This window comes from Hyaloscypha bicolor, assembly GCF_002865645.1.
Source record: "Hyaloscypha bicolor E unplaced genomic scaffold K444scaffold_126, whole genome shotgun sequence".
Classification (NCBI taxonomy): domain Eukaryota; kingdom Fungi; phylum Ascomycota; class Leotiomycetes; order Helotiales; family Hyaloscyphaceae; genus Hyaloscypha; species Hyaloscypha bicolor.
In genome coordinates, this window is record NW_020194628.1 from 1169897 (window position 1) to 1185238 (window position 15342).

The window sequence follows — 15342 nt, forward strand, 5'->3', positions numbered from 1 at the left end:
TTATACTACCAAATTTTCAAGCTGCTTTATTGCTTGCGTGTTACGATTATAGGTTTGGTTCCTCTATAGTATGCCTTCCTTATAGTGGATTATAAGACGAGTTCTAGCAAACTCGTTATTCTTACCCTTTTACCAGGGTTATAATATAGTAGCAAATTGATCCACTTCTACGCATTATATTACGGTACTATTTAAATCCAATTATAAAGCTTCTTATACTAAATTTGCTAGTAAAATCTTGCCTAGAAAATTTTCCGAGTTTATAGTCGGTATTTAATAATTGTTTTGCGTAATAACTTATAGTTAAGCTAATATAGAGTATATATATATAATATAAAAGTGAAATGTTATAACGTTACTTTATAAAATATTATTTTAACTTGTAAGATTATACTATTTTTAATAAGGATTTGGAGATTTATAGACCGTATATATAGAGTAATATTACTTACTATTATATTAGCTCTATATTAAGGAAAATTGCCTAAGATAAACTTGGGAAATCTTTGATATATCTATATATATATACGTTGTTTCTAAGAATAAATTTCTATAAGGCTTTATATATATATCTTTATAAATATATCTTTAAACATTAATAGACTACCTGTCTTGGCTAAGACACAATAGATATTATAACTGCTATTATAATTATCCTTAGAGATATATTTCTTGGGATTATAATTTTAGCTTTTTTATAATATTATCTATAAAACAATTCCCTTCCTTATATTAACTCCTGTTACTTTAAGTTCTTTACTTGCAAATATACCTCTAATTATTTACTTTATTAATATCTTAAAAATATAGGCATTATTATACCGCTTTATCTATTTAGTCTTTTTTTTATATTAGTAATTAATATTATAGTCCTTACTATTTCTAAGAGCCAAATAATACTAATAAAACAATTTAGTAAAGCTTTTTTAATTAATCTGATTTTGCTCTTAATATATAGCAAACCTAATATATTTTCTAAACACGTTTATATATCTTAGTAGTTTAAGAGTTTTATTTATAAATGGCTTAGTATTATTACTATAATAAAATATATTATTTACTTGGTAATTGCTTTAAGTCCGATTCGCTTTAATACGTATTCTTTTATATTTATATCAAGCATTACAAGTCTTATTATAAGTTATAATCAAATCTAGTTAAAAGTTCCTATATTAAAAACATATTCTAAGCCACTATAAATATAGCTGTCTTGGGCGTATTTTTATTGCCATTTATTTAGTGCCATATATATAAATTATTTCTAAGTACCTATATAGCCTTAACTATTATTATAATTATTATAATCTTTTTATATCTTGTCTCCTTTAATTTTTCACAACTATTAATCATTCTCCTTATTATTACAGGCTTGCTATATACTATATTTATTATAGTTTAAATAGGAATCTCTCTATAGAATAAAGCCAAAGTCAGGATCTTTAAAAAAAAAGAATTATTAAAGGCTGAAATTACCCTGGCTAAACCTTATTAAGTTAGTACAGGCCAATACGTCTTTTTATAAGTTCTTTTTATATTAATACTTTTTATTAATAAATTATATTTCTTTTTTATAGTATTATAGGATTAGAATAAGGATAATAAGGCCAGGAATATTATTACCCTCATTTAATAGCAAAAGGGATTTACTCGGCTTTTTTAAGTACAACCCATAGTAATAAGAGTTTTTTTTAAAGGCTTATATAAAGAGTTACCCTTAGCCGAGGATTACGGTAATATTATTCTCTTCGTATTAGAGATTGGCATTATGGCTTATTTAAAATATATTAAGTAATTTTTTAATACCCGAGATTAAGGGCTTATTAAAACCTAAATAATAAGTCTCTTATAAGAGGTCAATAAGATTAAGCCATAAAACGCAGCTATTAAAATAATATATAAGCTGCTTAATCAAGATATAAATTAATATAATAAAAAGACGCCTAATTAGAAAAATATAAGAAGTCGATTTATAAGCTTAATTAACTAATGCCATAGTATATATAGCTAACCTTTACGAATTAAATCTTTTAATATACCATGTTTATTTAATACCATGGGCTTAACTGGCCTAAGAAATCCAGTAAATTAATAAAAGGTTATTAATACTGGAAATTTGAAGCTTTAAATGCCACTAGTATATTTATTTAAAAACTAATTAATATAAAAGTTTAAAGCCAGTGCTTTATATATATTTTGATCTTTAGTAAATAGTTTTGTAATTAAACAAGAAATATATTAACTAAGCATAGTTTGTATTAATTATAAAATAACTAATATAATCCGGTTAGCTTATATAAATATATTTAAGGTAAAGAATACTAAGAGAGAAAAGGTTATATTACATACCTATAATTTCCATCCAAATATTTAAATTATAATAATGGCTTTTATATATAATATTTAATTTTAATTACGTTTAAGTTCCTTAAAAATAGCGAATATATATAATAATAAAGTTAAAAATGGCTTATAGTAATATAAACATATATTAATTAAATAGTTTCAAATATCTAGAGAAATAACCTTATTATAATTTCCTATAAGAATATAGTTATATAGGGACTTTATACTTAATACTAGCTCCTCCTTATTAATCCAAAAACTTGTTCTACCTATACTTCAAGCGGTGTGGCAAAAGTTTACGGCGATTAACCAAACCCTAGAAATTGCTAGCTCTATATTAATAATTAGCACTAACTCCGGGTATATTCTCAAATTATACTTAGCAGTTTTTAGAATCTCCTTTTCGTTTAAATAAAGCTCGCTAGACAAAAGTACATTAAATCTTAGCCTGCCAATTTTTAATAATTACTTGCCCTGTAATATCTGGGTCTAGCTTTTTTGTAAACACTTTTGATAATATAATAAATCAGAACCTTAAAACAAATATGGCTTATAGTTATATACTCAGTTATATATCCCATATCGGGTTTAATTAACTCGATTATAAAGGCATATTGTCTTAGTATTAAAATCAGGTAATAGGCGCTTAATGCAATTAATATTTTATATATAATACCGAAAATAAGGACGAGTCCGTATAAGCTTGTTTATAACCTTATGGAAAGATAAAAGCTTAGTCAAATCCAAATATAGGCATTTATATATACTACGAATTATAAAGTAAAAGCTGGTTATCTTTTCAATAGAGAAGTAGAGAGAGCGGTCGAACGAGGTCTGTTTGGATTTCCATATGTTCTCAAAGATAAAAACTAGGGCAAATCAATATTAATAAAAAGGTTTGCAAATGAGCTTGAACTTATAGCCTGCACTAATAGAGATACCGGCCCCGCTAATAATAATAATCTTTTTACTTAATTATATAAACTCCCTCAATCGGCTGAAATCATTTACGGGTTTACGGGCGGTTTAAAGTAATCCTCTCATTTTTTGGGCTTTTTTTTTAATTCGGTGCTTCTCGTTAATTAGTCCTTGAATAGAAGTTGTCCGTTTTGGCGAATCCTCATCATCGTCAATAACAATTAGCCGGTCTGTTTCACAATTAGCAAGGCTTCATAATACTGTCTGCATTTAGACCTCCTACCTCGAAAACCCTCTAGCGGGGATGCCCGCCTCTTCACTAACTTGGGGCCTGCAATCAAATTGTTACACATCTTCTAAGTCCTTTTCAGACTAATATTAATATGAAGTATGCATTTATTATTATAGCATCTTATTAAGTCGGATTCTGCAAATGCCATTTTCGCGATAATATGAAGTGGAAGGATATTTGAAAAAATTAAAAGGAAGCTGGGAGAGAAGTAGTTTAGAGAAAGGAGCTGCTGCCTTTTTATATTTGAATAGAGAGTCGGATGGCGCAGCTGCAAACCATCCAGGATCCATCTCGCTAATACAGTTGCATAAGCCTTTTCATGAGATGCCTTTAGCTCGGCCATGTCAACTCGTTGGACAATGGTCAGACGGAGGCCTCACCATCGATTTCTCAATCAGGAATCCCCTTGCCGGTAACAGCATGCAGCGCTCATTGCATCAAACGTCCTCGGAGTTGATAATGGACCATGGCTGATGCATGGACTAGGTAATACTTCGAGTAGGCCATTGCGGGCAGCGACTGACAGCATCCAGGAAGATGTGGCGTCCTCAAATTCGGACGAGGTCCGTTTCTCTGAACCGCACTCACTGAGGCTTAGGTATTATTGTTCTGCAATTACCGAAGTCTTGCGAGCTTTTGGAATACTGTTTTAATTCCATGAGTCAATTAACGTTATTAGACAGGTCATACAGGCTTCCTTGTTACTGAATGATTATACTTCCTGGCCTCCTATTTCATTCGTACAGAGGTATTACCTATAGCTAGTCAAGTAAGCTGTATTGGCATTAATGCATTATATATGGTGCATAATTTGCCTGTCCTTGGAAGATAGCTAGAGTACCTTATAAGAGCGGAGTTGAACCTTTGACTAAGGCTTCGGCGTTCCTCTAGCGCAGATTATACGAAAAGGTACGCCGCTAGAGGTATGGTATATATAAATACATGCTATTACCAGGCACTCCTGAAAGACTTGAGTTATATGGCAATAGTTAACGAGATATTGCTTTTAACTTAACTCTCGATTCTTTGCCTGCTTTAAGATCAGATTAGCGACAGAGATACAACTACTATCCAGACATACTATAAGCTTATATTATAGGCTTTTTCTTTCTTATCCTCGCTTGCATTTTTGCGAACCTTTAAGTTGGCACTTCTTCCTATTCCATGCCACAGCTTCTTCACTTTATAATATTATGGACTTCGTTATGGGACCACTAATCCGTTAAGGATTAGACTATTATCTCAAAATTAGTAAATATGGTACTTAATTAATAAAGATGTCATGGCAAGTACTAGTATAGCTAAAGTAATGTGTGGTAGATAGTTGTTATTAGAAAACGAAATTGGCAATATTAAAGCGGAAGCTATGTGCGGTGAGGCAACGTCTAGCACTAAAGCGAAGTATTATTGTTACGTGCAGAAATTTAAATCGGACTAACGAGCCCTATTTAGAATACTACTAAAAATCATAATAATGTCGCAAATATGGCAAGTAGACGAAATTTTATATTATTTCTAAGATAATACTGAGTTTATACTATTGCTGCCTGTTTTTATTCCATAATATATATCCATAATATATATATATCTCAAAATATCTAACCCAAAATTCATTTAAGAAGCTAATAATAAGAATTAAATTTGTCTTGTCTAGAAAACCCCAAAATCTATAGCATATATAGAACCTACTCGTGATATTATAGTTAACTTCTATATCTCTTCCTGTTTTAATATTATTAGTGGCTATATACTATAAAAGCTTAACTAGGAGGTTCTGACTTAATATATTTAAGGTTAGTATAATAAGGCGTTTGGGGAATCTACCTAATCATCACAATCCGAATAGTATAAGTAGTCTCTTTTGGGCATTGCCTACGCAGAGCTTCTATAAATACTTCTTCTAGGGTTTCCCATTTTTCTATTAGCTCGAGTTCAAGAGCCTATTTGGAATCCAAGTTAAAGAATATCATGCTTCCATAACATCTAAAATCAAATACTGGTTTATTAGGGTATCTCACAACTAATACTAATTTAGTGAGATTTTGAAAAGAGTAAAGATCAAATATCCTAGTAAAATAATAACTATATGAATTATAGTCTAGGGCTACTAACTGGATTTCTTTTACCTCAAGAAATCTATATATAAACTGCTCGTCTCTTAACGCGTTTGTTCTAGTAATATAGAGAATATCGCATATAGGACAAAAATATATTAGCCTTAACACAGATTCCATCTCGCAATTAAACGCGAAAAAAAGCTAGTATATAAAGAGGACTTCTTGGCGGGATTCCGAGCAGATATGTAATGCTACTAGAGGAGTACTACCGCTAAAGAAGGAGCCACCATGGTCTTCACGGGCAGTAAACTGAATAATGCGGGAAGCTGGGAGAGTATATTACCAGATTAGTTTCAGGATTTCGAGAGAAATCTTTCTCTCGAACGTCTCCTGTTTAAAGCCACCGGAGTCTGGTAGCAATCCGCATCAAGATCGAGCTCTCAGCAGCCGATTCTCCTCCTAAAGATCATGCACTTTCACTTGGAGGAAAGAGATCCGCCCCGCACAAAGACTTATTGCGGTAGAGGCAGAGTTTGAAGGCTCCGTTAATGTTATTCGTATTAGTCCTTTTTCGACCTCTTTGTTCCTAGTGGAATCGTCTATCTCGGGGATTCTTGAAATAGTACCTAGATAGCTCGAGACAATAGAGATAGCGTGTATATTATAATACAACCAGAAAGAGTAGTATTGATTTAGAGATCGAGGTGGCCCTGTAGCGGCCCCGGAACGGCTAACCAGAAGTCATCCGATATCAGGTTTACATCCTTGGAATTCGAGATAATACTAAGATGGAAGTCACATTGATATCCCAAGCTAACGGCCCCGGGGAGATGACATAATAAAGCAGGGTATTAAGGTCGACTATACTTCCCTGTTAGGTAATGACTCTTAATGAAATGTCATTATTCCTCTATGAAGTTCTACGGCTTGCAAGGCGTTAATTGCCGACAGGTGGAGATGTAATTTTGATAACTATTCAAACCGTCCTCACCTGCACGCAATGTTCCGGTTATGGTAGTCAGCATGAGAATAGCGGCAATGCAGCCGGCTCCGTCTGACGTCTTCGAGCAATCCTTGAACACCATCGTTACAAAACCATCACGTCGTGGCTTCCTGCAGAGCTGCAAAACCTCCGAGAGTATGTGCGAGTGCATACTTTGGTGGAAGGGCTCCAGGCAGAAAGCGGAATGCCAGCCCCAAGAGCAACTCTATCTTTTCAGAGGGAGAAAATGCTCCGTAACTCTTCACACAAGTAAAGGAGAGAGATGTCGACCGCTATTCCCACTCGTAATCCGCAGGCACGGAGCCATAGTCCGTGCTTTTGTCATCATCTATAGAGACTGGATATAGAGGATGCTGTGTCGAAGGGTGAAGTTGCCCTGCCGAAGGTCGCACATGCCTAGCGGTTTCATTCGTAGCCCCTGTCCGCATGAAAGGTGTTAACCTGAAGCTCTCTTGTGCTTGAACGGCAGTACGCCGAAGCGTCATCGATATAGAGGTGACATGAGAGTCCTGAGCTGATCCTTGAAATGTCTCTTGCTCGGTCTCATCCGCCTCTCTGGCACATTTTTGACGTTTGTGAAAGGTATCCCGAACGCCCATATATCCGTAAGAGCTCTCGTAAGAATCATAAAGCGCATTAGTAGCCAAAACTGGAGCATGTAGCAACGGCTGATCTCGAGAATCTGGGCCCGGAGGTTTAACTTTAATGGCCAGCCTTTTGGTAGCTCCAGCGTGCTTCCGATTAATTATCATGCCCACGCTATTCTCTATCCACTGCCTAACTTGATCCTGCGCAGTGATAGGTAGAGGTTTGGCGACAGCTGGCCTACGGAGTGCCTCTTCTAGGGACCGCAATGCCTCGGTATCAATTGGTCGGTGGGTTCTGCCCTCCGCTTCTAAAGACTGAGTCAACTGGCTTGCTCTTGACTCTAGTTCAGCCAGCCTCTCCTCCATTTCAACCTTGGCATTGTGTATATTTCGGAGCTCAGCTTCTACCGCCTCCCTCTGGGAGTTTATTCTTAATTGCAAGTGCGCGACGAGGGTTTCCAACTCCTTGTGCCAGTGTAGGAGCTGTGCAGCTCGCAAATCGTCCTGCAGTGCTTGAGAAAGCAACCAGGCGTCTCGAACCATTTCTCCTACTCTCTTGACAGGAATCCGTGGGCGACGATGAACAGCGCAGTTCCGGATAGATATAGCACGCTTAAACAGGACTGCCAGTGACAGGCCATGATTTAAAGCAATGGCCGTTGCAGGGATATCACATTTCGAGACTTCCACCACCTAGTCAGTTCGACCGCCTCGGGTGCATCCCAGCCATTGGCTTCCAACATGGACGGAAACCACTTTTTAGCGAAGTTATAGCAGCATTCTTCGAGCAGTCGTTGAGTTTGGGTAAGGATCAAATGCTGAAGTCTGAAAGGGAGATATGTGGGATTTGTCGGTATGATGTCGGAGTCACGTGTACGCTTCAGGCCCTTTTTGCCCTTCTCTCTGCCTGCAAAGATAGACTGTAGTCAGCGTTGACACTCCAAAAGGAATATTCGGGAGACTTGTATTTATACCTTCGCGGAAGACTTCCTTGGGCGCAGCCTCCTTTCCCTCTCCAACTTGAAGTATGGGCCCTGTAGGTTTTGTCGTGGCTCGAGTAGGCTTTCTAATGCGCCCCGACTTTCTGTCAATGCGATGCTGTCTAACCGTCGGAGCACTCTCTGGGGAAGCGCCATTTGGCATACGAGTATCGGGAGAACGGAGGATCTCCAGGAAAGGAGGGGCGTCGGGGTTTGTTCTATCTCTCCTTCCACAGCTGCCCTCGACACTGTTCTCCACGCACTTCACAATCAAGGCCGTATCGTATCCCAGCTCCCTGGGAGAGAAGAGTGTTGGGAAAGTAGCTTCAGCTGCTGAATCTGATTCGAATAAACGCGCTGCTAGAAGATCTCCCAAAATCCTGCAGGTTTTCTCCAAATCCATTGAATCGGCGAGTTGCTTATGGTGGAGGTGATCTTTGTGCTTCTCCACCACATTGCGTACCTTATTCCGCTTCCTCAGCTTTGCGAGTTTATCTTTGAAAATATCGCGATAAGCAAGATACACCATCTTCTTGTCAAGGTCTGAATCTGACATGGTGGTGTCCGAGGACATAATGAAGCATCTGGACGAAATCACCGCTAGCGGGAGTTGCCATTCGGTGAGGCTCCATCATGCTCGCAACTCTGGTGAGGCCTACGTGCACGGACCTCGATATTTTGAAGCTTGATACCCCGCGATTTCGACATACCGGTAGGCTAGCCGCCCACACCCAGGCTTGAAACGTATTAAATAATGCCCCAAGCACAAAGTGTCGTAGATACGGTGAGTTCACTTTTGTGTAAGAACTAGCAGTGGCTGATATGAGGCAGGTGTTCTCTGTTATCGATGCAGGTTTTGAGATGGTGGGTAGAATAGATGGGCTGTGCCTCCATGTGGATAGCTGAACGCTAGGAAAAATTTATGATTATGAGGGTCAATTTGTATCACCCCACTTCTAGCCAGCCACCTGGTATCCCCGCCTCGCATACAAAATTCTGTTCAAAAGTGAAATCGTCCTTCCATCCCGAGTCTTGCGAATCTCATATACAGGGCCTCCTCGCGTGGCTTACCCCGCCACAGCCTTAGCTGACTCAAAGCTCAAAGCGTACCTTTATACACGAAATACTCGCTGCACTTCTGCCAGCATAAAATCCTCTGTCTTGTCTGGAAAACCCCCAAAATCTGCGGCAAACAGAAACTAGGCGTAACGTTATAGTTGACTTCTGTATCTCCTCCCACAAATGTTCTCACCTAGTATATTCAAGGTTGGTATAGCAAGGCGTTTGTGGAATTTGTCCAATCCTCACAACCCGAACGATAGGAGTAGTCCCTTTTGGGCATTGCCTACGCAGAGCTTCTGTAAATATGTCCTCCAGGTCTTCCCATCTTTGCATCAGCTCGGAACTCAAGTGCCGATTTGGAATCATCGGATACCAGGTCTTAAGAGAGCGTCCTAGTTTCCATACGCGGCGGCAGCTTTCTGGAGGGCCTTATATTCGGGTGATTGAAGAGCTTGCAGAGCCGAAGGTCTGTTCGTCGGGTTAGGAACGGCCAAAAGGCGTATAATGTCTAGCACTACCTTCGGGATGCCGGCGTCCATAGCTAGATCAGCCCACACCTCAAATGAAGGAATCTGCAAAAGTAATTCGTCCGAATCCTCTTCTGCTTGTGTTGTCGTAAGGTTTTGGGCTAACTTGAAATAGGCCTGTAAGGTCTTATCGGCGTCAGAAGGAGGAGGAATCGAGCTACAGGATGGATCGAAGAGGAGTATAATCTTCGCTAGGCACCATGCCATTGAGTGAATAAGCGTCTTGTCGATGTTGTCGGCATTGCCTAGGATATTGGGATCAAACCGTTGTAATATCTTCCTTCTTTAGTTTGGGTAAGAATGAGAGGCCGGCAACTAACCATAGCAGCAATAGACCATACATCGGCTTTATGGAAGCAGCTCACCCCTGTCCAGACCTCAGGAGCACGAAATGCTTCGGGCTGAACCCAGCGTGGATTGCCGCCCTCTGGTCCCGCTACAGAAAATTAGCGTAACCCAATTCTGCGATGTGTGCTCCGTACCTAGCCCCAAGTCTCCGATTTTGACTTTAGACAGCCCGTCAACGCTAGATATAAGAACATTCGCAGGTTTTAAGTCTGCTCTGCTTAGTGAATGGCGATAGAACTCTCTAGGGGTGAATTGCATACCTGAATAGACAAGGTGCTCTTTTTCTAGCTCGACAAATGCTTCCAAGCATACCTTGACAATATTTGCGACTAATACAGGATCTTTCATGTGTTCCTCGAAAGGAACCTCCGCCAGAGTCGTATCCATCCATTCAAAGGCTAGACAAAAGGGCTTTTGAGCCGTCCAACCTATAGGGTCGTTGATAATGTCACACAACTTTCGAAAGTCCCTAGACGATTCGATAGAAGGCTTCTTGTAATACTTGTATTCCTTTACGAGGCAGTCCACCTGAGTCTGATTTTCAACATCAGCGCTTTTCACAACCGCCCTGGTACGAGAATTAGCACAGACTCCTGTACGCAACTGAGTTGTAGACGTACCATCGATTTTTGGGAAGAAGAGATTGAATGCCAGGCAAGACCTCGGCCTTGAACACAGGACTGAAGACAGTCTTATCGCCAAGTTTTTCAACCAGACGAAATGAGTATTTGCTCCCACGAAGAGTGCTCCCAAGATGCAGAGCCATTGTCTCTGATGGAAATGTGGTGTGTGAGTGATGTCGGGAATGAAATGGGTTGTTGAGAAAGTGGACGTGCTCCGCCATCACGGATTTTGTGTTCTCGCCCAGGTACCTGCACCACGGCCCAGGTTCAATTCGCTTGTCACGTGCCAGACTATGCCCAATCGGTCAAGCGCTTAATGAACTGAAAAGCACGAGATGATGGTCTCGGTCTCCCATGCAGTCCAACCAAGGCTCCAACCAGACGCAGGCCGGCGTCTCGCCCGGTTACTCTAACCCTTTTTGCTAATCACGGGTTTGTTTGAATCCTTGGTGCAAGGAGCTTTCTAGCAAAATCTACATGCCCAACGTCTGCAAATGCCAGAGGACCCCACCTTCGGCCGACCGCCTCACAAGCTCTGACAAGCATCCGTATAATTCAGCATCGACAATCATGTCTTTCGATAGTCCATTTGTTGCAAGCGGCTGTGCAAACCGGTGCCTGTTTCCTTACCATGGCTCCTTCAATATCCGATTTGTCCGAGACCTTTGCGCACGATAGCCAGAGTGCAGTGACTGAGCGACCTTCAACCTCATGTACCGCAACACTGCTCCATTGACGTCGAATACGTGGTTGCCCTTGTTCCCCGCTCTCTCCAGCGCCCCGGACGAGGCGAAGATGCATGGGCTGACGACGACAAGTACCTAAGAAGCAGCGGGAAGTCAGCAGACTCAACGCCCAAGGAGGAGTCCTGTGACAGAGACCGACAGTTAGCACGGCGAGGACAGGTCAAAGCTGGCACGCAGCGACTTTGATTATGATGACATAACGTGCTAGCGCGCGCTATCTGTCTCATAATTACCCTAGAATCCCAATACCTCTTCAACATACTCTCCAACACGTTGTCCTTCATACGCGCCAACATACCCTCCAACGTACTCTCCCACGGCCTCTTCAACGGCCATCTTACTACATTTATCGACAGAAAGAATGGGTCCAGAGCGGCGACGACTTTGTCTATATAAACCTCATCCTTCGACAGAATTCAACTCATCAGCTCAACAATTCACATTCTTCATTCAGAATCCCAGATCTTTGCAACCAACACTTTCCTAAACTTGTCTCTCAGACTTTACCCACTAATCACCGACATGTCGTCTTCTGTCTTACTCAAGCACGCTGTCCGCAACGGGAAATCTGTAGCGATCAAACTCTCGACTGAGGGGCCTGGCTACAAGCGCCTCGTTGACGCGATTGGCGACAAGGCCAAGGATAACGCAGCAACGACTGTTGCGGCAGCACTTGAAAATGGAATTGCTGTTCAAGATGAAGATTATGCCAAATTTGACGAAGTCAAAATCAAGTAAGTTTCGCATCTAGTCTCCTTTGAAATGAATATCCAGTGCAATAACTAATATCAGATAGCAACATGAACCACGAAAGCGAGACGGACCCGAACGCCCACTTCTCTTGTGAAGGTTGGAGTGGCGGGAAAAAAGTCAAAGGTTTCCATGTTATGCAGGACCCTTCCAAGCAAACTGTGAGTTCTCCTTTAATCTGCCGACAGTACCTGTACTGATGTTAAAAACAGCGAGCCAATTAGATAGATTCAACTCTAGGTTCGGCTGCGTCAACATTGGCTGAGACCTTTCGTCAGGAGCATAATGTGAAGCTAAGTGCAGATCCTGTAGAGCTGAGGGATTAGACTTGGATGAGCTCTTTGGTGGATGAAGGCGCGAGACAGATTCTTTATTGTAGATGTAGGGTTTGAGACGGGTGGGAAGAGTAGATAGATGGGTTGTGCCTCCATGTAGATAGCTGAACGCTAGGAAAATTTATGATTATGCTTTGGGAGTCAAGTTTTATCACCCCACTTCTAGCCAGCCACCTAGTATCCCCGCCTCGCATATATATATGCAGGGCCTCCTCGCGTGGCTGACTGGCCACAACCTAAGTAGGCTCAAACCGTACCTTCAATATTACACGAGATACTCGCTGCACTTCTGCCAGCATAAAATCCTTATTAGAGTACTCACCATCTACACGACCAGCATTAAGTAACTGCTCACTCGGTAACCTGAACGCTTCGCATAGTTGATAAATCCTAGACTTTGTCATCTGGCTCGCAAGGGTCTCCAGATCCAGTAGCGTGTAATCAGTTCTGCTGCTTTTATTATGTCAGAAATTTCATGGCTCGCCAGCATCGTATGAGAACACTTACATTACTTTCGTTGCAAAGTTTAGACCGCAAACGATAATGAATCCAGCCGTCAAAGCATCTAGAAAGATCTTCCACCTCCTTCCATAGCGTAGATGCTCAGTCAAACCTGTCCTCGCCTCCTTTTCCTTTGCCTCGTCCAATTTCCAACCTTTGTAGAGGTATCTCAAATATTGGTCACGAGCCCTTTGAGAATTACGTTCCTTCTCTTTAGTATAGCCTGATTCACCAAGGAAAGCCTCATATGACCGCAGATGTTGAATCAACTTTATCCCTTTCCACATCCAGCGAATTTGATCGTCTCTCGTTTCTTGAAGTAGCGCGAGGTGTTGATTAAGGCGAAGTATACGAATCGGCTGATCAGACTCTGGCTGACAACTGATGATGTCTAAGGATTCAGTGCTGAGCTCGCGCCAATGGCCTTCAATTAGGCTTTTGACATTGCTCACAGCATTCTTCTTCAAGTTTTGAACCGTCATGTCCAGGCGTTCACTTTTATCCAGCGCTCTTTTACGTTTTCTTGGGCGTTGCTCAGGCACTAAATCCTTAACAATCTCTGTCGATTCCAAGTCCATGGGGAATTTCAATTTACCCTTCCCAGTTAGGAATTTCTCATTTTTGGAGATTGCTAAACAGAACTTTCCCATTTCTTCTCGCCCCATTTGCGCGTGCAATTTCTTGAACGCGCGAGCAAATAGGCGTTGAAGATTAGTTAGATCATCGGTCGCCATGTCGAAGAGTTGCTCAAATGTTGCTTGAAGTAAAAGGGGATTTAATAATGGTTGACAGAACCTTAGCGGCAATGACTCAGATTCCCCACTCTTATGGAATTTCTTAGAACCATGGGGAAACTGGTGGCAGGAAACTTCACCTTCCACGCATCAGAAACTTCGCCCGACTTCCTTATTAAACCCATTAAAACTGCCAATTGAAAATTTCTACTTGGAACTCTCCCTTGAGTTCTTGGAAGTTATCAGGCATGAAGAGCACGTGACCAAAGGTTCTGGGCACGTTTGCGCAATGGGGCAAAGGCCACGCGTCCTGTCCCTGAAGATCGTCTTGCAAAGTCTCAGGTAGGAAGGGCTGGCATTTGAGTACCTCTCATGAAAGTAAGGACTAGATGTTACGGTACCTTTCAGTTGAAAAATGTTATTTATGGAAGGAGACCAAAATTGAGGGAACCCTTAGACTTTGCGAACGATTGGTTATATAATGTGCTCTACTCATAGAATGAACCTTGATTTTTACGCAAATTTCCAAGCTCTGAACATGTTCAGAGTTTAGCGAGTCCACGGACAGGAACGGCAACATTAAAAGGCCTAGCACTTCGCTTTAACGAGCCAATTTTTGAACGCGATTTCAGCCTCGAGCAATACAAGTAGTTCTCAACCATTCGACTGCAGTGTCTCTAATCTAGCCGCCACGGAACTCTGTTCGACTGGAGACAAGGTGTCCCTATCAGCTACACTCTGTGTGAAGATATTTTAAAACTTAATATCCTTTCCCTCTACTAGTCTCGCTCAGGATCCTCAAGAGCTATCCCAAACCACCTCTTGCTCCAGAGTGACCATCTTCACTGCACCACCGGGCGGTTTGAAGGACTGGAGACATCTCAATAACGTTTTAGAAATTGGACCCTTTGAAAGAGGGTAGTGTTAAGGTAACTGGGTTTGAAGAGAGATCCTCGAGATGAACAATACCTTCTACACCAGTCATTGGTATTCACGAAGAGAGGCTTCATGAAAAGTACCATGGTGACCAAGTCGAAGGCTTAACTTGTACTATACGATGTACCTGCGAAGCTTGGTTTGCCGTAAGGTCTGGAATGACTGGACCGGATCCTGGCCATGGGCCTGGCGCCCAGAAAATGGCAGGATATACAGTAGAAATAATCAATTGGCATATCTAAAACTTTACACAGTATATAGATCGTTTGATCATTGTGAACTTGTGCGTATGCGTTCTACTACAGCATCCAGCTGGTGCAAGTGCGGTGCGAATGCACATACGGTCAACATATTCAGTACTATCGCAGTGGCCAATGGTCACCAAGATGATCTGTATGTGGTGCTGACACTTAAATGAAAATCCTTATACAAAAGAAAAGAAAGTATGTTATGTCAGCAGTGACATTGTGACCACACTTGGAGTGGGGGTCAAAATCGCGAGGTGAAGATGAGGCTGACGATGAGGCTGACGCCTTCTGAGAATCGACTCGTACCTGACGATAACTCAACCCCTTGAGAGGACATTGACACCTCACCACA

The 15342-nt window shown here is 40.9% G+C and overlaps 4 protein-coding genes across 4 annotated transcripts; 1 reads left to right on the forward strand and 3 right to left on the reverse strand.

Moving 5' to 3' along the window:
• Positions 1-6885: 6885 nt before the first annotated feature.
• Positions 6886-8754, reverse strand: K444DRAFT_666931 (uncharacterized protein; the record flags this gene model as incomplete). Its single annotated transcript, XM_024887242.1, has 3 exons — positions 6886-7812; positions 7875-8107; positions 8175-8754. The coding sequence occupies 3 exons, from the start codon at positions 8752-8754 to the stop codon at positions 6886-6888; spliced, it is 1740 nt and encodes a 579-aa protein (XP_024731923.1).
• Positions 8755-9254: 500 nt separating this feature from the next.
• On the reverse strand, positions 9255-10375 carry K444DRAFT_696373 (uncharacterized protein; the record flags this gene model as incomplete). The annotated part of the gene is made up of 3 exons (XM_024887908.1): positions 9255-10045; positions 10090-10205; positions 10252-10375. 3 exons carry the CDS (start codon positions 10373-10375, stop codon positions 9635-9637), a joined length of 651 nt encoding a protein of 216 aa, XP_024731924.1. The 3' UTR covers positions 9255-9634.
• A 1633-nt stretch (positions 10376-12008) lies between these two features.
• On the forward strand, positions 12009-12460 carry K444DRAFT_633893 (uncharacterized protein; the record flags this gene model as incomplete). Its single annotated transcript, XM_024883673.1, has 3 exons — positions 12009-12220; positions 12283-12397; positions 12449-12460. 3 exons carry the CDS (start codon positions 12009-12011, stop codon positions 12458-12460), a joined length of 339 nt encoding a protein of 112 aa, XP_024731925.1.
• A 282-nt stretch (positions 12461-12742) lies between these two features.
• On the reverse strand, positions 12743-13488 carry K444DRAFT_95261 (uncharacterized protein). The gene is made up of 2 exons (XM_024888831.1): positions 13079-13488; positions 12743-13021 (listed from the first exon to the last, which is right to left on the reverse strand). Exons 1-2 carry the CDS (start codon positions 13357-13359, stop codon positions 12808-12810), a joined length of 495 nt encoding a protein of 164 aa, XP_024731926.1. The 5' UTR covers positions 13360-13488; the 3' UTR covers positions 12743-12807.
• Positions 13489-15342: the final 1854 nt, after the last annotated feature.

What these genes read in the sequence shown, in the direction of transcription:
- K444DRAFT_95261 (XM_024888831.1), bottom strand. Translation starts at nt 13,359, where the DNA reads ATGTGGAAAGGGATAAAGTTGATTCAACATCTGCGGTCATATGAGGCT. An exon ending in AACTTTGCAACGAAAGTAAT is followed by an intron (nt 13,022 to 13,078) that starts GTAAGTGTTCTC and finishes TAATAAAAGCAG; the next exon opens with CAGAACTGATTACACGCTAC.